Source organism: Parasteatoda tepidariorum, chromosome 7 (genome assembly GCF_043381705.1).
Source record: "Parasteatoda tepidariorum isolate YZ-2023 chromosome 7, CAS_Ptep_4.0, whole genome shotgun sequence".
NCBI lineage: Eukaryota > Metazoa > Arthropoda > Arachnida > Araneae > Theridiidae > Parasteatoda > Parasteatoda tepidariorum.
In genome coordinates this window covers 58355692-58378744 of record NC_092210.1, presented here as the reverse complement: position 1 = coordinate 58378744, position 23053 = coordinate 58355692, and the positions used below count along the sequence as shown (strand labels likewise).

At 29.2% G+C, this 23053-nt stretch overlaps 1 protein-coding gene across 1 annotated transcript in view; it reads right to left on the bottom strand.

The window, feature by feature from the left end:
• Positions 1-15067: 15067 nt before the first annotated feature.
• The window catches only part of LOC107439317 (somatostatin receptor type 2-like), a 79756-nt gene continuing 71770 nt past the window's right edge, over positions 15068-23053 (bottom strand). The window contains exon 3 of the mRNA XM_071183484.1: positions 15068-20020. Coding sequence (XP_071039585.1) covers positions 18170-19429 — 1260 coding nt within the window. The 5' untranslated portion in view covers positions 19430-20020 and the 3' untranslated portion in view covers positions 15068-18169. The remainder of the gene's footprint in view (positions 20021-23053) is intronic.

The following is a 23053-nucleotide window of genomic DNA, read 5'->3' as shown; positions in this document are numbered from 1 at the left end:
ATTTTTAATTAATTTGTAATGATGAGTCACAATGATCAGTTTTTCACAATAGTTTACCACTGAAATTAATTTAAATACGTATTGAATAGAAATTACACACGGAATGAAATTGCACATGTCAGTAAATGTAGATTTACGGTTAATCGTGGTAAATGACAATTGATCATTATTAGAATTATTATTCTTCAATACTAAAGTTGATAAAAATTAATTTATAATTGTTACAATGCTTTAAATTCTAGGATATGATAGGAGCGTCCAGCACTATCAATACACTCAGCTAAAACCAAATTTTGTGCACACTCTAATAAACCACTCATTATCCTTAAATGCGTATTATTTGTTTGTTAAAATGAAAATCAAGCTTATATTAAATTAAATTCAAATATAAACGTACATGCCGAGAGATTTGAATTGTGCAAATGTAATATCAGTAAAGGAGATTCTTTTGACCAATGCGATATATATTGCATATGACCAAGGAATAGAAATTGAATTGGAATAGGAAGGGATTGTGTTGAAAGGAATGCTCTTCAAAGAAATTGTATATGCATTTAATATTGTTTGGTAATAAAATCTAAAAATAACATCAGTGAATTAATAATTAGGATGGCGAAGTATTACTTTTATTAAATGAAACGCATTTGCAAATAAATACTTAGGTAGTGCAGATGATAATATATATTTGATATAATATATATTTGATATATTAAATATTAAGATTTTGTATAATTTGTGACTTCAAACAATTCATCAATAATGCAGATGTTTGAAATTTTTAAATTCTAGAATTGCAAATCTGATTTCTCTAAAATTAAACGCAATAAGAATATTAATTAAAAAATAAATCTTTATGAAAAAGGGACTCTCTAGCATCTTCTGATTTGTACGAGAAATAAATGTTTTAAATGCATTAATGTATTGTTTTACTGGAAATATTCTTTAGTCGCTACATTAAAGAGCGGAAGTAAAGTTTTCACCTCTGAATTCTTTATAAAATTGGAGAAAATAATAAAATTTTTCAGAAAAAATATCGTAAATCATATCACAATAATAGTTAAAAAAAGTTCTTACAAGTCAAACTCATTCTGAATAACGTTGAAAATTTATAATGTTTTATTTTATTTTATTATTTACTGCGCATTTTTAATTAGTTTCCAAACAAGTAAGAATTTAATGAGAATTAATAAGCCTTATTGTCATATAAAATTGACCTAATTAAGCTTTATTGTCATTACATATTTCTTATATTCCTTAAATCAAGTTGCTATTTTATTAAATCCTGTTAAAAGTATAGATAGACAGACAGGTAGATAGATAGATAAAATATTAACGATGGTTACAAAAACTAAAAATGCTTTGCTTGCTCTTTGTTAAACATAATGCTTTTATTACAGCTAAACATGACGATTCTAAACATTTTAATATTAAATACTTACTTAGGATAAATATTTTACTTAATACGATTCTATCTAACGATTCTACGATTCTATCTATTATGAACTAACTTTTTTCGCTTGAAAAAACTTTCTATTAAGTTACAAATTCTTCAAATTTTACTTCTGCGTTTGGTAATTTTTATACAAAATAGTCTTGAAATATTGACATCATCTGATGAATAAGAATGATTAATAAAAATGTCTTATTTGCTCTTAGGAACGACTAAATAAAATTCATAGGATTTCGAAGTTTTTTAAATATCTAAGTGTACTTTTTTTAAAGAAAGGTACTCAAAAGCTTCAGGAGGCTCGTTCAATAAATATAATGAATCTTTTTAGAACTATTTTGTTATAAAAATCGAAGATTTCAGAAAATATTTCTTTCTTCATTTTATAAACTATTATCTTCTTTATTACACTTTTTGAAAAATTGAGTTTTATCTTCAAAAGTTCTGTGGGAGTTTTTCTGAAAGCAGATCATTTAAAAAAACTACATCAAAACGCTTACGGGTTTTGAAAAAGACTTTTCAATTTATCTTTTTGATTCAAAAATGTTGTCGAATAGTGTATCATCTTGGATTTTAAGAAATTCCTTTTTCAAATGCCCTAGTCTATTAGTGCATCAAAATACTATTTATTTATTTACTTTATTTACATTAAGAACATATTTTGTTTGTTATAATATAAGTCACAATGCACATTGATATTATTTTAATTACTTGATTTGAATATTTCAAAATAAACAGTTTTGCAGTCTCAACTAATAATTTAGAACCGATTTTACGTTAAAACAAATGAAAATCTAAACAAATCTTTTCAATTTGAAAAGTTTCATTTCATTATTTTATTGTATATCAATGAATGCAATGTTTGTTTGTTTTCTATTAAGAATTTCTAAACATCATAAGAAAAAATCATTTAATTAACTGAAAAGTGAAACTATTCACAAGGCATTGAGAACTACTTGAGTTAAAATTAGTATTTGAAGTAATATCGTGACGAACAAAAAAAACAGCTCTATTTAGAGAAATAGATTTTCCCAATGTTAGCATATTATTATAAAAGCATGAAATTTGCAAAACTGCTGTATTTGTAGTTCTTCCAATTGGAATTTTCAAGCATCATAAAGACGAATATTTGAATTAAATTTAATAAAACAATTCTGAAAACTTAATGAACTACTTGAGTTAAAATTAATGTTTGTGGCAATGCGATGGCAAACAAATGCAGAAAGCAGCTCTACTTTGAAAAATATACATTTTCCTAATGTTTACGTATTATTATAAAATCATGAACTTTGCATAATTGCTGAAAATCAGGGTATGAGATCATTATAAGTTTCTGCTATAGAGTGTTTCTAAGCTATTATGTCATCTGGTTTTAATAAAATTTGCAGCATAATGGAAAATCAGTCATCCGTCTCGTACATCAAGCAATGAAAGGATGGTTTCATGTTTTTCCAACTGACGCAAGGTAAAACGTGAATTTGTTTTAGCTGAGGAAGAAGTACTCAAAATTTGTGTTGATTAAGAAATTGTGGGCCATAAATTGACAGTCTCGAGAGTAAATAAACTGGAAAGTGCAAAGTTTGTGTTAGGACGCGTCTTTTACGGGCCTGAAGGAAATCGTTAAAGCTCTATAAGGTGATCAGGAATTTCGAAACCTATTTTCAGCTTCAAATTTTTAGCGTTTTTAACAGAAAATGAAAATTTAGTCAAACACTTTTCTCTACTGTGATGTATCGAGCAATCGGATGCAACCGTATGTGCCTGTCAGTTATCAATGATTACTTTTGACAGTTTGTATGATCCTTAGCATTTAAGTACTCAAGTATTGATCAATCAGATATTCGTCAAGCTTTCAATAAGCAAAGATTGTTTCAAATTTGACACATTCCAGCATCAGCTGTCAAGAGTAGAATGTTATGCTAACGAGTAAGCCGAGAGGAATCAGTAACCTTTCCTCGACAGAGTTTAAGTTTACCTGACCATCGGATTGAACACATTCATATTGACTTAATTAGACCTCTACCACTCGCACATCTGCAACGATCATTTTACTCAATTGCTTTTCTCATTTCCAGCATATCTGCTGTAGCTGTAGCGATATATGTGTCATTAATCGTATTGTTAGGTTTGTAGTGCGAAAATGACCTAGGCTGACAATCAATGTCTAAATTGCTTTTCATGCTCGAAAAAAATTATTCCGTACCTCGCCTCATCGTATCATGACGAATGGTATGGTCAAACTACTTCATAGAAACATAAAGCAATATAGCATATCACTAGCATATCATCTCCACAGCATATCACTATAGTTATGAAAGACCGGGACTCTGCTGCTAGGCATTAGATCAGCATTTAAAAATTACTTGAAAACTTCCTGGTCTGAAATGGTTTACGGAATGGTTTAAGGTTACCTGGCGACCAAGGGAAGCAACTCTTTATCCATGATGCTTCGTGCAACTTGCCTTAAATGAATGCACGCACGATTTCATTCTGAAAGATTGGACCAATTTTCCATTAACTCCATCATACGATGGACATTTTCCGGTGCTCATAAGACAAGGTAAGCATTTAACTTCGAAACTTGGAAGGCATACAGAGACATCATGCAATACAGCACAGATCGATACAATCCACTGCTTTTGACAAACATTCGCTCCTTTAAATTTTTATACAAAGTCTGTATCTAAACCTCCTTTGTTTACCTGAAATAGTAGATGTGTCAATTTTAGAATTTTTTAATAACGTAACTCTGGTATTTAGAGGGAGTGTTCAGTGGTGGTGTTAATTGCTTAAAAATTAGCGTAACTGAAGTTAATTAATTTCTCATAAATAAACTGCCTAGTTTCATTTATGGTTTTAATTTAGAGTCACAATTTTTATCGTAGGTGAAAGATCCGTTTAAAAAAATTTCCACCGTCGAAAATATAATATTTCTTGCCAAAAACCAACATCTTAAACTTTACAGCAAAAGTTTATCCCCTCTCTAGTTGTATGGATTTTATGATACTCCTGGTGCCACTCCTTTCACATCCAATTTTTATTCCCTAACATTAGTCGGTGAAAACTTCAACTTTATTTTAACATAGTTGGTCAAACTGCACTTGACAGAAACTGTAATCTCAACCTTTAAATGCCTAACACCTTATTGTCAAGACGTGAGCTTAACAGCCTACTAAAAGTGATGGTAGAATTTTTTTTTTCTCTATCGAAAAACCACTGCAACTATTTTGCGAAAATTCTCTCACACTTTATACATATATATNTATATATATATATATATATATATAACACTTATATAGGTTGAAACTTAAGCACAGAAATGAAACTTGAAACTTATTTTAGAATGTTATCTAAAAGGAAATAACACCTATATTAGCCTTCGAAAAACTCCACTAAGAACATAATATACGTGTTTAAATTTCTCTGACCAACAATGGGTAAGATCTTTCGAAATTGGAAGAAAACGGTCATATATTCAACGACTTCCGGCTTACAATACCAGTTGTGAAACTCAAATACCAAAATTGAACAATGGCTCTGCTACTTTATCCGTCAACCAAATTAGTCTCGGGATAAAAGAGATATTTAATTTAAACATTTTCTTCCCAATAAAGCAGAGGGGGAAATTCTGGAAAAAGATAATGTCGTATATTTATGATATAAATTCGGAAAATTTCTCAGAATTCGGGATGTTCAGTAACAGCTCTCGATATGTACGTTTTGAAACATACTTATATATGAAGTTAAAAAGAGTATACCCATTAAGAGTGCTGATGAGGAATCAAATTAGTTTTTGAGTGATCAAAAAACACAAACGTTATCGAAATTCAACAAAGCACTACTCTGGAAGTTGAACTGAAATCATTAAACCTGCTTGATTGCTGGAGAAAGAAGAGAAGAAATTTTACAAACATATTTAAAAGAAAAAGAGCATACCCATTAAGAGTGCTGATGAGGAATCAAATTAGTTTTTGAGTGATCAAAAAGCACAAACGTTATCGAAATTCCACAAAGCACTACTCTGGAAGTTGAACTGAAATCATTAAACCTGCTTGATTGCTGGAGAAAGTAGAGAAGAAATTTTACAAACATATTTAAAAGAAAAATTGCAAATTTAGTTTGATGGTTTCAAATAAAAGAGATAAAAGAGATAATAAATAAAATAAAAGAGATAACACTTTAAAACTCAACTTTAATCTCAACTTCAAAACTCAACTTCAAAACTCAACTTTAAAATTCATTATTCATCTAAGGTAATCTTTAAATACTTGTTCTTGTTACTAACATTTTCTTTTACATCTTTTTTTATAACTTCTTTAATTGTTTTCTTTCAGTCGGAAATAAACTCTATTTTATATAGCCTAATAGTTGTACGCACTAAAGATTTCAAAAACTCTTCCAACTCTATATTGGAAAAATCGCTTTCTTAAGGTGACTAAACTTGAGATTATTTAATATGTTGATCTTTATTTCACATTTAAATGGAAGAAACTGTGAAATTTATAATAATAGTAATTAATATACAGAAAATGTAGAATTTTTACACTGATAACCAGTTAAATAGCAAAAAAAAATGTTTATAGTTTAGTTTTTTCTGTAAATAAATAATTAAATCTCATATTTTTAGGTTTTTAAGTTAGTTTCGAGAGTTAATATTCATATTTTCATAGCTTGTTTTGAAGTGTATAGTTTTAATGATGCGAAAAATTATTTATATGAAGTCTTATGCTATAAAGATATTCTACTGCAGTTATTTCGTATATTTTCTCTTTTTTTTTTAATCTATCAAGCTGATTCACATTAATATTTTTGTCAAAGTTAATAATTGGCTAGGAAAACACTACCAATGCGAAGTGAGTTCTACAAACGACTGAGCCATTAAGATTGATAGCAATTAGCATTACAGAGAGTTCATGTTTCTACTGTTCCTATCCTTTATTCTAGTTAATAAGCAGTGTGTAGCTGAAAGAAAAATCTCTTGTTACAAATTTGCAAAAATGCTCTTCAGTTGAAGGATTTCTTAAACAACTAAAATTATAAAAAGGTTTCCATAAAATTTAAATGAGACATTATATGCCTTACTCCTCTATGTATGTTCTTGTTCATGCATATCATTTTTATCAAAACAAAATCCCTAAATGTGCCTTAAGAAAACAAATTCTACCTTTTCTTTCCACTTCCCACTCATGCCTGCATGAATAGTTTTATAAATATTGTGCGTGCCCTTCCCTCAGTTCTAATAAAATTTGCAAATAATTCTTTACTAATAGGCTGATGTTTTCGATTGTATTTCATGTTTATTGTTTGTGTATTTTTCGAATGAAAATCCAAATGATCAAAGGTAATAAAATGTTCACAATTAATTTAATACCCTGTAATGTGGGGGATAAATTCTCCAACAATTTTGTAAGACATGGGAAATTTTCATAGTAATTTTGTTTCAAATAAAAATACGGAGCAGTCCAAATATGTGAGACAAAATTCCAAGCATTACTGAGCAAATTTTTCATTATTGGTTAGAAATTGAGCTTATTGGCATATTTTTTGAGCATGAATAATTTTTGGACGTACAGTGCTCCAAAAAAAAGTTGACCTCCCTGAATCAGGCACCGAATCAAACATTTATATGCTCAACATATCATATTGGTAATTTTCAAATTTAAACTCAAATAATGGAAAAAGCGTACACTACCATTTATAAATCATTACCGTCTCTAAAACAACAATTTTATCGTATTTGCGGAAACCATCAGAGGGCATTGAGGAGTTATGAACTTCTTGACATTTGGCATACTTTTTAGCGACCACAGAAACAAATGTTCCAAAGACACTTATACTTTTAGTTTTATGGTAAAGATACTTATAAAATATAATTAAACAATTTTAAAATATTTAATTTTTATCTGCTTCTGTTCCATTAAGCTAAACTAGAATCTATTTAATGTTTCCTTTCTGTTGCTTGCATGATCAACTTGCAAACTAGTTTTATTTGATGAATAATTAAGTGTATGTACACATCCTGAATTAATTACTCTTCATCATAAAAAATAACTTAACTGTTTTTGTGTATTATATCTTATTGTTCATACAAATTGGGGTTCTATTGAATTCCATAAATGGTGGTAACTATTTTACACCTAAAGAAACAGTTTCTTCTGTTCTGTTTTACTACACCAAGAACTATTCTTGGTGTTTGTTAACTAGAAGAATTCTTCTTCTTGATGAACTACACAAGAATTACACAATCTTAGGGCAAGAGTTACAGAATTTTAAGACAAGTTACTGGACAAGACAAGAGTAGCATAATTTTAGGCACAAAATAGTTGCTACTAATTAGGGATAAAGACACTCTTATTTTTCTTTGCAGTGTAGTTAAAACTGTAGCAAACTTGTATACAACTATATGTTATGATTCGAATTTTAAAATATGTTGCTAAGAATGTAGTCTTCTTTTTATTTTTTAATATTTTGAAAAAAAAGAAACGAAACTAAACGCCTACGCTATCCTTTTCACTGGAATGTATCATTTTTCAGATTTTTGAAAGTTCATTAAAAAGTAGTATATTATTAAAGATTTTATGCAACTATCGTTTTAAAATGCAAAAGGTTAATGCAAATAGTTTATCCCACGCTTCTTCTGAACTAATGCTATGGAAATAGGGTAATATTTAAATTGTAGGCGTAATATTTTATTTGTCTTCATTGCTAAATGCACCTAGGAGCATTTTATTAAGTAATTCCTATATTATTCCCTCTACTAACATTTCGACGTTTTTCCTCTTTTTCAGTGTTTCTTCCTGTTTTCTTTATTGAAAAAATTGATAAATCCATCAATTAAAAGCTTAAGAAAATAATATAGATATTTTATTATGATAAAACATAGGTAAATACATAATTGCCAAGTCAATGATGTATTAGAGATGCGTTCAGTATTGAAGTTTTCTCCCCTCCCCTCCGATTAAAAAACATTCATTACGAAATTGAAGCTAGTAGAAATTAATAAATTTGAAGTATAAAAAAATATTAATTAAAGGTACTAGTTAAATTTAAAAATATTAAAAGAAAAATAATTGTTTTCATTAAGGGATCTCAATAACATCAATTGATAAAAATATTGATAAATTAATTTCAGAGAGCATTTAATGTGTTTTTCTCTCACTAAAATCTTGAAATTTTAATTACGTAATCGTAAAAAAAGTTTATAATTTTAACTATAGTAATAAAATAACGTGAATTGTATTATTAGGCTTCTAAACTACTCTTGCAGTCTTACATCTGTGTCAAATAAAAACAATTCACATAAAAGTGTGTTTTTAAAAAAATTTGTAACAGAAATTCTAATTCCTGCGTAGCGAAAAAATATATGAGAGCCCTCACTTTCATTTATATTTTCATTATTCTAACGGAGATTGAAAAGAAGGGAAGTAAATTTCTTTTTAATTTTTCAGCTCAAATTTCAAAGTGGAAATGAATGACTCAGTCACCACTCTTCATGGCGATATATCTATTATATGGCTATTTATCAAAAATATCAAGCCAAACTGATAAAGTTGTGTTAAGTGATTGTAAATTATTTGATAATAAATATTAATGGAAACTATTGACTCTCAATGACAGAATGTGCATGCAAATGTGTAATTAGTTAGTGAAAGACAATTTTTACAACTTTATTTCAGCTCAAGACAACTTTAAAGAAAACTTTATATTTCCGCTCAAATGTCTCTACATCTTGAAGTTGACGATTATTTTTATTGAAAAAAGGATCGGGTGGATCAATTCTGTGAAAAAAAGATATTAAAACAATGGTATTTAATAAATGGAGAAATCTAGTGCCTGATCAAGCCACATGTAAAAGGCTCTGGTCTGTGCTAGACTGTTACTTTAGTGGAAGAACAGGAAGTGGTTTAAATAAATTTTAAGAATTGAATGATATAAAAAAAATATGAATATGCATTGCCTGCATGATACTGAAAAATGTCACGTTCTAACCAAGACGAGAATAAGTTCAAAGTTTTAGAAATGATGCTTCGATATTTTGAAATTTTTGATCGCCGGTTTGAATTATATCAGAATTAATAACAAATGAACAAAAGAAACATAAATTTAAATGGCACTATTATGATTGCTGTTATGCATTTTAAATAAAACTTTTAAACAAGTACTCATTGTGAAAAGACAATTATTAATTGTTTTACGTAAAATAAGTGGCCTTGAAGCAATTATTATTTTGCGAGAACAGACTGTAATAAGATTTTTACGAAGTTATATGAATTATTAAACCTTTTTTCAAATATTAATATTAAAAAAATAATTGAAAGTCTTAAACTTGAAAAAAGAGGTAATTTTGAAATTATCATACAAAGTAAATGTAAATTAATGAAAATAGATTTGAAAACAAAATTCTTCTTCTTCTTGTTAACTACAGCCTATAACAGGCCAAGGCCGTCTCAATAAGTTTTTGCCATCTTGATCTATTCTGTGCCATGGCCTTCCAGTTAGTTAATCCTATTATCTTTAGGTCCTTCTCAACTGCGTCCAGCCACCTAGTCGGTGGATGACCCCTTTTTCCTGTACCTTCTGGTTTAAAAAAAGTTACTTTTTTGAGGGGTTTTGATCTTCAGATCTATAAATGTGTCCCAGCCATCGAATGCGATTGGCCTTAATAACGTGAACTATGTCTGGTTGTTTATACTTTTAATATAACTCATGATTGTAAAGGGTGCGCCATTGACTTTAAGGCAGCATACCACAGTGTCAAGAGAAATAAGTTGTATGAATCACTGGAGGAATTTGGTATTCCCCTGAAGCTTATTGGCTTGACAAAGACAACACTCAGAAGAGTCAAGTGCAGAGTTAAGTTGCAAAACGAACTCTCCGAGCCCTTCTACACTGATAGAGGCCTGAGGTAGGGAGAAGCACTTGCCGGCCTTCTATTTAATATCGCAATTGAAAAAGTAATCAGATCATCTGGAATCAACGTAAGAGGCACTATTTTTCAAAGATCAAGATAAAGGGGAAAAAATACCAAACTATTATTTATTACTATTGTGCCGAATTAATTTTGGTAATAGCTATTTATGGAAATAGAAAAACAAACAAATACAATATGTGCTCAAATGAATGGAGAAAACGTATTTACTCGTTTTGAAGAAAAAGAACGTAAAAATTCGTCACATCAATTGACGCCAATGATACTTAATTAATTTTGGTAATAGGCACTACTGGTATCAAGGAACTAATACCATTAGTGCCTATAACCAATGGTACTTATTAAAACGGGTATAGACCAGTTTTAATAAGTACCATATATACTACCCTAGGTTGAATTGTATGATTTTAAGTACTGTGAAAAGAGGTTCGTGAGAGAGGTTTTTACGGTGCCTTGAAATAAAGAAATTCCGACGAAAATTGCTTGATTGTGATAAATTTTAAATATCATGAGGTGGCGTAAAGCAACAGCATCATGTCAAATGATATTGAATAGAGGTAAAGTTTTTTTCTGATGGTATGAGCTACTAAAAAGCGCTTTGCTTAATCTAATTACGTAAAGCACCTGAGATGGACATAATATGATTAATAAAATAAAATGCAATTATTAGACCTTGATTCATTGTGTTGGTATGGGTCATTATGTTTTGTGCATGATTTCGTAACGTTGTTCAGTATTAATATTTTGATTGTTTAGTTTTTTTTTACCTGGTAGGAAGAACTGGTATTCAGGTATTACTTTCACACTGTACCTTTAAATTCTATACTGCAGACGAAATATCGAAAATTATAGTCTTTTAAGCAATTATTTTCTTTCATGTTGCCACGCAATAAATGCAAAAAACTATGAATTCTCTTTAAACGAAAAAAGACCCCCTAAAGTTTCATATTTGGTCCTAATTTATGGTAAGTCATAATCTGTTTGTTTATTTGTTAATTGTTTTTTTGTATTCACTCGTATTGTGATAGGTCACTCTCTTGTCTGGTTTATTTAACAGATCGAACCTGTAGTTTTGCAATTATCGTCATGTATGTTATCGAATATGGTGGCCTTAAACCAAAATATTATTTGTAATGCATTTTTCATTTATAAATCATTATTTTTTTAAAGGGAATTCTTATCTATATATTAATTAAAAGAAAGTTTTGTCCTTAACTATCTTTTCTTCTCATATATATATATATATATAAATTATANGGCAATATATATATATATATATATTGTGCTTCATTGTATTTTGATTTGGATATATTAATACTATATTAGAAAACTCAATTTTTGAGGATATAATCATGTGAACTGATGACAAAATTATATTTTTACATTTTTAATTTTCATAAATTTTAATTATTTTTTAAAATTCTTAATATTTTTTAAATTTAAAATACGTTTTTTTCTGTTCCTTTGTTTAATCTCATATTATGGAATATATGTACTTATGCCCAGTTAATGAAACTGAGAAAAGAGTAAAAAGTTGCTCTGCTTTATTTTAACTTCAAACATTTCACATTTGCTCGTATAAATATTGTTTCTTTACTACGTGATTTTGTGATTTCACATTTCGTGTGCTGGTCTATGTAAAACATCGCATGCAATAATATAATTTCTAATTTTTTTTTGTTTCAAGATTTAAATTATCTCAAACTGCTAATTATAATTAAGAATGTTTAAATTTTTTAGTTTGCTTTTAAACAAAAGATTCTCTCTACAGCACCACATTACTCTCTACGCACGTTGTTAATCAATACTTAAATCCATAGCCTAATAATTCAAAATTTGAATGCTTTTAAGAGATTGTTTAAATATTTTTTTAATTGGTTTTATCATACATATATTTAACAGTACATAACAAAAATACATCACAGTTTTTACATCAAATATTATCAACAACATTCACAAAATATTAAAATGTTTCACAAAGCTTACAACAGCACCTTCAGTTATTTTATTATCAGTATGACATCGTCATTACCAAAGATTGTAGTACACTGTTAGAAATTTCTTGAAACAATGCTTAAATAACAATTTATCTAACTGTTATTTTATCATATACAAACAAAACAGTCAAATAACCATAAATAAGATGGTATTCAAGCTGTAAACTGTGAGAAAAACCGTTTTTTAACTGCTTTCACCTAATACGGTTAAACAACCAGAATTCTATCGCACCAAGTAGACCCACTTAATGAAGCCGCTTAGTTCTTTGCAGATAGATACATATTATGGCCAAAAGAACTAATCTGTCAGTCTCATGACCGTCAAAGCGGGGGTTCGATTCTCAGCGCTGACACCACAATGTTTCCTCTCTTCTCTTCAATACAAGAGGAGTTTCCAGCGTCCCTCTCTCCCCAATTTGTGATCCTGGACTTTTAAAATACCATACTCTCATTCAGGCATGTATGGCAGCACCATAAAGTTGCTAAACTATCTCCAGTATCCAGTTAAATTTCTTTTTACAGTTGTAAATGTTTAAAAAAGCTGTATAGCTTTGCTTTCATGGTTTTTTAAACACACTAGTAGTGAGCGGTTTAAAAACCGTAAATGTAAAAAATGTTCTTTAACGTAAACTCTATGGTTAGTTGGATATATAGACTGCCGTACAGTAATTTTACGGCAACAGTAATTTTAATTACTTACCACAATTTTAGAATGAAAATTCTGACAGTGTATTATCATACTGAACTTAGCGTTTTATTTACAAACGCAAAACGTATCTAAGATAATAAAGCTAATAGAGCTCTGAGCGAGAGAAAGCTTTAAATGTATAATTTAAATTGCTTTATTTATAAAAAAATTACATTAACATGTATAATAAATAAAACAAAAATAAAACTTATTCTTTAATATTTGATGCGAATAAGTTTAATATTCATGCTTTATAAAATATTATTTACAATATCTTTTGAATGACTTATGTATTGAAATCAATTACTTTGTTTAGAAGAACAAGTTATAATAAAACTATTATCAAGTTTATATTTTGAACTGTTTTTGAGTAACTAAATATAACTTTTAAAAAAGTCTTACTTTTTACAAAAAATTTCAACGCTTTTGCAAGTTTTACAAGATTTCAAATTTCAAAAGGTTTAAAATTAAAAGCTGTAAAATGTAAGAAATTTAAACAATAATGCATGTTGCAGTGTGATTGACATATAATGACTTTCATTTGGTTCCAAAACATATTATTTGTGTTTCCTTGTAGTATTATGCAGTGTATAAAATTCAAGAAAATATAAAATCATACTCATCATCATAGTATCAAGATTATTACTTAATAGTATCATTTATGAACATTTAGAAAGTACGAATACAGTTACTACACAACCTCGAAGAAACATTAAGATAAACCATTAACACATCAAAACATTTAGTTATATACACTCCAACAATAAGTATTGTTAAAATAAATTGTGCGGAAAACAGTAAAATAATGAATGCAATTTTTAAAATTTTAAGCAAACGAAAAAACGCTACATCATAAAAAAAATTATATTCATTACTCTTTAAAAATAAGAGCAGTAAAATTGTACAGTAAAATAGGAGAAACATTGAATTTGACACAACAATAAAATTAATATCAATTTCTTTTTTGAGTAATTAACGAAATTGAGAGTTGCTTAAATCGTACTATTTTTGACTTCTTAAATTTTAACATAAACAAGTCATTTTATTACCTGTATTTGAAATGATTTAAGAACAAAATATAGTTATTCAGCAACGTATATTACTTTTTGGGTAAAATTATTTTTGCTGTAAGTGATAAAAATGAATATTTTATTAGTTCTGGAAGTGGTAAGATTTCAGAAAACAGTTTCCTAATTCAAACCACAAGCTCTCTAAATCATCCTGACCTAGAAAACTTGATTAAAAAAATGACTAAACCAATGAATAAAGAATAAGTAATCTAAAACAAGTATTTAGCATTATGTAAAATAGAATACGACATTTTTCGAACTGTTACGAGTTCAGTGAATGACACTATAAGTCAAAAAAGTTTCCATAAAACATGATAGTTTCTTACAAGAAAGCTCAAGAATGACTTTTACTTGGAAATAAAAATATCATTAATTATAAAAACTGACACTTATAAAACTTATTATTATATTCAATACTTGATAGTTATGTTATTTTTAGAAATAAAATACAATAATGTTTCGGATATAAAATCGTTTTTAACTTTCGACTGGTACATTTTTTATGAACCCAAGTTCAACACAGAAAAGATAACACCATATCTTCAACTGAATTGAGCTTCCCACACAAAGCAAAGTATTCATCAAGTCTATTTTTGAGCACATGAATCATGCTGAATTTTATTTCCATATGCATATTTTTGAACCCATTGAAGTCTGTTGATAATCAAGTAATATTTTAACCTTTCAGTTTATTGGGATTATTTATTTAATACGCCAAACTTCTTTCGATTCCTTGCTTCCAGAAGTTGTTTTCATCGATTTCAGTTTACTGTTTTCGATTTTTTTGTGGGATTTTGATCAAATTTCTTTAATTTTATATTCCTCTCCAGCCCTTTAAGTTTTTATTTGGCGAGTTTTAGTTCAATCGACTTTTCCAGCTTAATTTAATAAAGGCTACGTTTTAAAAACTACAGCTCTTTTTGATTTAGAAGCAACTTTTTTTTCGTTTTTGGTATTAGAATCATGGAAATTGATCATTTTCATGAATCATTTTCTATTAAAACCTTTGGTGCAGATGAAGACATGGGAGCAGATAGATCTGTTAAATCCCTACCAAACGTATGACGTTGCTTGTATCATGATGTGGCTCATCACTTGGATTCAATTGATTTGTAAACATGATTATAAAAAGTCTCTGGTGAAAAGACAATTTCTTAAAATATATTGGATCAAAGGGCCACACGCCGGAATACTTACATTTTTGAGCAGAATTTTCAACTATCCCTGCCCTATTTTAAACGTCTGTCACTAGACTCGAATCTTGGTAGTGTGTCATAATCAGGCCAGGATAACTTCGCAATCACTTTTCAACCGCTTAAATAAAGAACAAGTTAAAGAAGAAAAGTCATCTATCCAGCTGTTGGTGTAGATGATTTGTGTGTTCTGATAGGTGTAACGTAATTTAATTGAGCATTTTTATACAGTATCAAATCATCTTGATTTCTTAAATAAGTCAGATAACCTCCAAAAGAAGTAGAACTTGTATTATGCTGGAACAGGTTGACAAACTTACATTTCATTAAAGGAGTAATAGAAAATGCTAATTGATTTAGAGCATTTTAATGGTACAAATGGTGATACTTTTGTAATGTTGATTAAATTGTTAAATTGTTGGAATAATTTAAGGAAATACTGAAAGATATGAAAACTTATATGACAGATGTGGACTTTGGAATTGATTCCTAGATCGTACAGGAACAACTTAAGAGACTACAATAGGTACAATTTAAGCTATTACGTAACTCTTTAAACAAAGCCTCCCATTCCTAGCCTCAAACAATAATTCCCAACCTACGAAACAAGTTGAGCATAACAGAATAAATTGTTTAATAATTATTTGATGCATTTAATAATTTCCACGCAACATAAAATGTGCTGCATCCTTATACATGATGTTTAAAAATTAGATTGAAAACCTGTTAAACCAATAAATTTAAATAAAAACTTTCGTGCACAACAACTTGATTCTTATGCCTGGATTTCCAAGTAAAAAAACATTTTTTAATTCATCCGCTAGGGCATTCTGTCCTCAGTACTTTTTTAGAAATCAAAGAGGGTGCAATTTAAGAAAGGTACGATTTAGGCAACTTTCATCTGTGTATTTATTTTAAGAACTCACAGTTTAAAAAAAATTATTCAATCAATGAATGTATATTATATACAATTTTTCATTATTTTATATACACTTTTTGTACACATAACAGCTTTTAAAAACATTTATTACGTAAAACACGAACATCGTGCTTCGGTCAAAACTTTCTCAGACATTTAAAATAATCTCTCTGAATCTGAAAGTTCGAGAGTTTATTTCACTTATTAGAAATGACATACTTTAAAATTCAAATCATACTGAGTAACGTATTTTTTAGCAATTGTTCGGGAATTTTGTCCGATTTCAACATCGAGTTTAAAAGAAAAAATTTATTATTGAGTGAAGATATTTCCTCTGTATCGTAATGACTTCCCTATTTGAGCTTTTGTATCGATAACATAATTATTTCTCCTTTTAGAAAAATCATATAGCACTTATTAATTCATTTTTAATAGCAGCGATTTATTTTTAAGCTAATAATAAATTATCGGTAATGCCATTTATTAACAATACACAAAACAATTGTTGATGCATTTTGAGAAACATTAGTATTACTCAAGATACTGATAATATATTGATTCATTTTACTGTAAACATAAGCAAATTCATAACTATTTACTTTTCGACTGTTACATTTATAGCTATTGCATTTGTTAGGCCCTTTATGATTTCCTACACTCTCAGAAAATTCTGTCCAACTTTAAACATTAATATCGGCACTTTAAGCCATAATACTTTGCAAATCTGATGGCACCTTAATACGGCAATAATAAATCTTAAAAATGGCAAATTTTGGTTATGCGCGCCTATATTTGAGAGCGTGAAGCACATTAAAGTTTATTTCCATCTTCATATTTTAGAAGCCAGAGAAGGTTTTTCAGCCAGTGGTACCTTAATAAGGTGGTAAATTAAATACTATTTTCGTTTAAATTTATAAAGTCTAAGAAAGTCTATAAAATGGAATAATTGATAAATAGATAAAATGGATAATGGACTATATTGAAATTGTGACTTATTTGAACAATGATTCAACATGCTTCAAAAGAACAAAGATCAGTTCTGCAATTCAGAACAGTGTTCTAAATTTCAGAAAGAGAAAATTGGTTTTAAAATCGCAATCATTTTTTTTTATTTCTCTACATATGAGTAAAATTTCAAATTGGACAATCATTCTGGTTCAGATATATAGCAATATAAAAACATTAAATATTTCTTGATCATAATAAACCATAACAAAACAAAATCATAACAAAAATATAAAGTTGACTTCATTTAAGCTGCTCTAAAACTAACTTTCATTTTTCATATTATACACCTCGAAGAACATTGCTTGGTTTCTACAGGTAAAACAAAATTTTCCATAAAACTATAGAATAAGAACTAAATTACCTCTGCTTTGACTTTTATATAAATCAAAGATGATTAGTTTTCAGAAAAAAAACATGGTTTTCCCATAAGATTTTTCATTGTAAGTATAATGACGAACAGGAAAATGAGAACCCATTGAGATAAATTTTGAAAGATAATTGGATTTTCAAATGTTAAAAAGCTGAAGCATTAGTCATTATTTAATTAAAATTATCCAAAATACACTAGGTGTATCAGGCCTAGTGCATCAGCTCATCAATTCATCTTTTTTTAATAAAAAATTTAAAAATTACAAAATCAACATATAAGACTAAAATATACCAGTATACAAATTTTGTAAATATAAATAAATGTAAATTCTTATTTTTCAAGAAATTTCAATAAAAAAATGGAAAAATATTAAAGGGATATTATCATCAGGGATTAAAAAAAAATAATTGGAAAATTAGAGCTCCATAAAGATGCACCTGTGCAGTTTTTTGTAAAGTTAAGAAAAATAAGAAGAAAAAAAAGGAAAAAAAAAACGAAACAGCAAACTGGATTTTGTGACTTTCCCTTAAGTTCGTTATAAGCAAAATTTAAACTTGAGTAGCTTGAGTTGTTTCCGCAGCAACATTAAAACCATTTTTTAACCCAGAAACATCTTTTTCACTTTTCATAACCGTAATTCCCGTTGATTGTTCCATTTCGTGTCGGTCAACTTTGAGAACACGAGGGGTGTCACTTTTTCTCTCCCCTTGGCGACTGGAACCACTTTTGGTTTTAGGAAAAACACTGTTTTCCACGTGAAGTTGAGCGTTTACTTCGCGGCGAGAAGCGCAAGTAAATGCCTTTGCGAAGCTCTTCTTAAAGTTATCACTTAAAAAAGCGTAAAGAATGGGATTAACGGCCGAGTTGGCGTACGACAAGCACTGCGTCAGGAGCATCATCGTAAACGTGAACGTATTCTGACCTGAATCCGGAGGAATGAAAGTTAACCACAGCTGAGCACTCCAATATGGTAGCCAACATAAAATGTAAACAGTTATGACAGTTAAAACGAGATATGTTACTTTTCTGTGTGTTTTTTTCTTTTCCTTGCTTTTATTCTTAGGTCCAACTTTCCTCAGTTTACATATCACCAAAAAATAAAATACAATAATAAATAGCAGTGGAGCAGCGAAACCTAAGGTAAACGCATACAATGTGAAAGCCTTTTCTCCGTTCATGTACGAGCTTTCTGGCCAGTATATGTTACAATTTATGTAATCTCCTGCATTGAGAATGCTTGCGTACATATATATTGGGACCATAAGGAGTGCGGATATTGTCCATGCTGTTAGGCATATGAACTTAGCAATAAATGGTGTGCGATACCTAGGTGATTGAATTGGATGGCACACTGCCATATAACGATCAGCACTCATTACCGTCAGCAACAAGCTGCTTGTAAATTGGTTAATGCTTGTTGTAGTCATATATATTTTGCACATGGCTCTACCAAATGGCCATGAGTGGTAAATCATTGTAGTAAGAAGAAATGGTAAACCAATTAAATACATTTCGTCCGCAAATGCCAGATTCAAAATGTACATGTTTGTAACGGTTTGCATTTTGGAAAACCGCAGCACCACATAGATTACCAAACTATTACCGCACAAACCTAATAAACCCACTAATCCATACGATATCCTCGCAAACTGCACCAACCATTCAGGGGGAGAGAAGAACATAAATCTGTCTTCTGGGGGATCTGGAAAAGTGCAGTTTGTTTCATTAGGTAATAAAAAGGGGAATAAATGAGTGCAATTTAAGGATATATTATATATTAAAAAAGCGACATCCCCGAACTCCGTCATCCTTGCTATTCCGTAATCCAGTTTGAATATTAAAGGGTTTTTAATTTAAATGTGCATCAATGATTTTCTATACTAAATATAAAAATCATAACATAATTTAGTACTTAATGTTGTTTTGCATTATTTTAGTTTAAAAAAGTTTGAAAAAATGGATTTAAATGTTAAACTACAGGTGTGAAATTGTTTTCGAAATAAAATTTGTAGATCTGTACATCTGTAATAATATTGTCATGTAAGATGCATCTAAAACCTACCTAAGCAAATAATGTTTTTCGTTTGAGATACATACACAAAATGTAAGTAAAAAAGTTCAGGTATATTTTTCTAAAGACAGTGAAGAAGCTTCCTTTTCTCAAAAAAAGTGAAAGTAGCTTTTTTTTTTATGTTAAGCCTGTTTTCTATCAGTTTTTTTCCAGTTGAATGTCTTTGATGTAACTGTATCCAGTATGTATGAAAAATCTTTTAAGAAGTATTACAATTTTTCTGACTTCTTGTTTGCTATACTCTGAAAGTAAATTCCTGCAGACATATTTGATTTCAACTATCTTGGATCTTCTCACTGCACTGATTGTGAAATATATTTCATCGATCCTGAAAAATTAAATAAATAATATTACCTCTTGATAGTACAAAAATGTGAAATTTATATCTAAAAAAATAGTATGCAATAAATAAAGGAGAATAAACCTTTCTTTACAACATTTAGGGCCTGAATAAAACTTTAAACTTTAAAAATTATGTATTATAGTAAAAATAGCGCAATTAAAGCATTCCGTCATTGAATTCTGATATAAAACCCATTATGAACCATAATGTTGATCAATTTTGGTAAAAATTTTATAAAAAGTCAAATTAAGCCATATTATGAATCATAGTATCATATTAATCGAATCAATAGTATACGGGAGGTGATGCATGTGTGTGGCAGAAATCAAATTTTTTGCCATGGATGGTGCCACTGGAAAACAAGAAGAAGCACACTCCCTTTGTCTTAATATCATAGGACAACAACAACAAGAAATAAATAGTATCTGTAATCAAGTTTAAAATAATTCAACTTAAACTATATTCTATTTGAAACTGCTACGTTCGTATGGCACAATACTCTGATTCTGTTTCACCGTAATATATCGTTCAACTCGTTCAGCTTGGTGCTAAATATACATTCTAAATAAAATATAATATGCATAGTTGGTGCTAAGTATACATTTTTTTAATGAAAGGCATGAAATATTAAAAGTAAGAACAAGAGTGAAGTATTAATGCTATTTTATTTCATAAGAAACTTATACTAATTTCAGAAAAATAAGTTTAGTAACACCTAACAGTTATTGACGATCATCCTAAACACAGTTTAATAATGAGCTTTTACTTAATACTAAATAATCCATTTTTTCCGCTTTTCGCACAATATAGCATCCTATCATCTGACCCACGGAAATACCATTAACATACATTTAAGGAAATTATCAGATTAAACACTCACAGAAAAACTGTTTAAACACTTTTTTTATGTTTGAAAGTTTTTGATAGTTACTCTTTGCTCTTTCTATTTCTCTAACTTGTAGCAGTACTACTATTGGGCATCCCTTCAACAACATTTTTAAAATGTCCTTTCCTCGAAAACTAATAATCATAATTGGAAATCATGTAATGGAATGCATTCAACCATATTGTGTTAGCCATGAAATTTAACTGATTAAATATGTTTTACAGTGCTAAGTTATAAAACTACATCAAAAATACATGGTTAGATTTCATATGTTGAAACTAATGAAAAATATACATAATATTATCCCCTACAAATAGAGTTATTATGCCTTTTAAAGTTACTATTCACACACTTAGACAATTCTATGAAAAAGAAGGAAGATTTTTTTAATGATCTGGATTGTTAACTTTAATGTTTGCAAAACTAAAGAAGAAGTGTTTCTATGATGTGACAGCTTGTCAGAGTGAAAATTATTTCCAAATTGACTGCTAAGCAAACAATTTGAATCCCTTAGCATCGTTGTTCTGTGAAGCTCACAGTTATAGCTGGTGAATTATTAATATCATTTCTATTTGTATTGTATATTACCAGTGAAGGAATATGATTATTAAATTTTTATCCCTCCATTTTCACATATTTTGAAAGTAATTTTACTTCATGTTCCATAGGAGAATCGGAATTATTTTTTTATCTCAGTAATTTTAGCAAAGAGTTAAAAAAATATTAAATGACACAGATTCGGAGAAGGATGTAGTTGCTGATATTTTAACCATTTCAAAGGAGAAAAGGAATGAAAGAAATAGAGAAAACTAATCAAACAAGTGAAAGATCATAGTACTTTCAAGCAGGAGACAACAGAGATTCTCCTGGAAAAAAAGATTTGTCTGGTGACGGTTTCTTTATACGGTTATATGGTTAGAAAAATGATGACTTAGAGCTTTTCTATCAAAAAATCAATGAAGAAAGGTATTTGTACAATGTTCTCTTTTCATACTTAACTGAAAAAATCCATCATTTTTCAGTAATCAACGAGCTACATTCATTTTTTTAAATGGTCGTTGGATATTTTTTTTCTTCTTCAAAATTCTTAATCGTATTAAGAGCTAACATAGATGTTTTCTCTTTTGACTCATTTTACTAATATCTTTTTACCGAAATTTTATACCAAATATTTTACCTACCAAATATGCAACTACCTTTAATATTTTTTTATAAAAATGACATGATTATTCTATTTTTTCAGTCTTTGTTTGCACAATTTACCCCTTGGAAAAGCAGTCTCATTTTTCCCGTTTGTTTGCATTTATTTTAAAAAAAATACGCGGTGGGTAAAGTTATTTTGATGATTTGGTTCTCTGGATAACTTTGCGCACCAAATTTTGAATTTATGGTCTAAGAAAAATAAACGAAATATTTTAATACCACAAATTAGAAACGTGGTGACACAGGCAAAAGAGCACTCGTCTCCCATTGAGGTTATCCTGTTTCGATTCCCATCTTGAATCCGACCGACCTTCTTAAATCCGATCAACTGAATTGATCGACGCATCTTGTCGAATCCGATTACTTCATGTATAGTCATATAGTCATATTGAATATATATTCAAAATTCATTTTACTAACGGCTTGCACGAAACAAAGTATTAAAGTTAATGTCCTCAGTAGTTGCTTGATCATGGGTTAGAATACCCTTGTCCTCTGTGGAAGGTTTTCCTCCCCATGTAAAGGCAATTGTGGTTTAGTTCTATCAAAATATCCTACACGAAGCCTATTTTGTTGCTATTCTTTATACAAGTGTTCCTTTGTCTTCTGAGTTAGGCTCCAAATCACCAGGCTACAGGCTAGTAGCATAACTATTGTAAATCTCAAACTATGACATTTGTTTCCTCCCGACTGATCACCCGTGTCCCCAAAATAGGATGACCTATTGATAGTCGTAAGCTCCGGTGCAGAATAATTAACCCATAAAAGGGTCAGTAATTAGAAAAATAAAGCGACCTCTGACGGAGCTATGAAAGACTGGATAAAACTTATTTTTATTGATAGGTGAAAAATTGGATGAAGCGCTCCTTTGCGGAAAGGTAGGTGAAAATCCAGATAAAATGCACTCTCAAGTATATATATATATATAT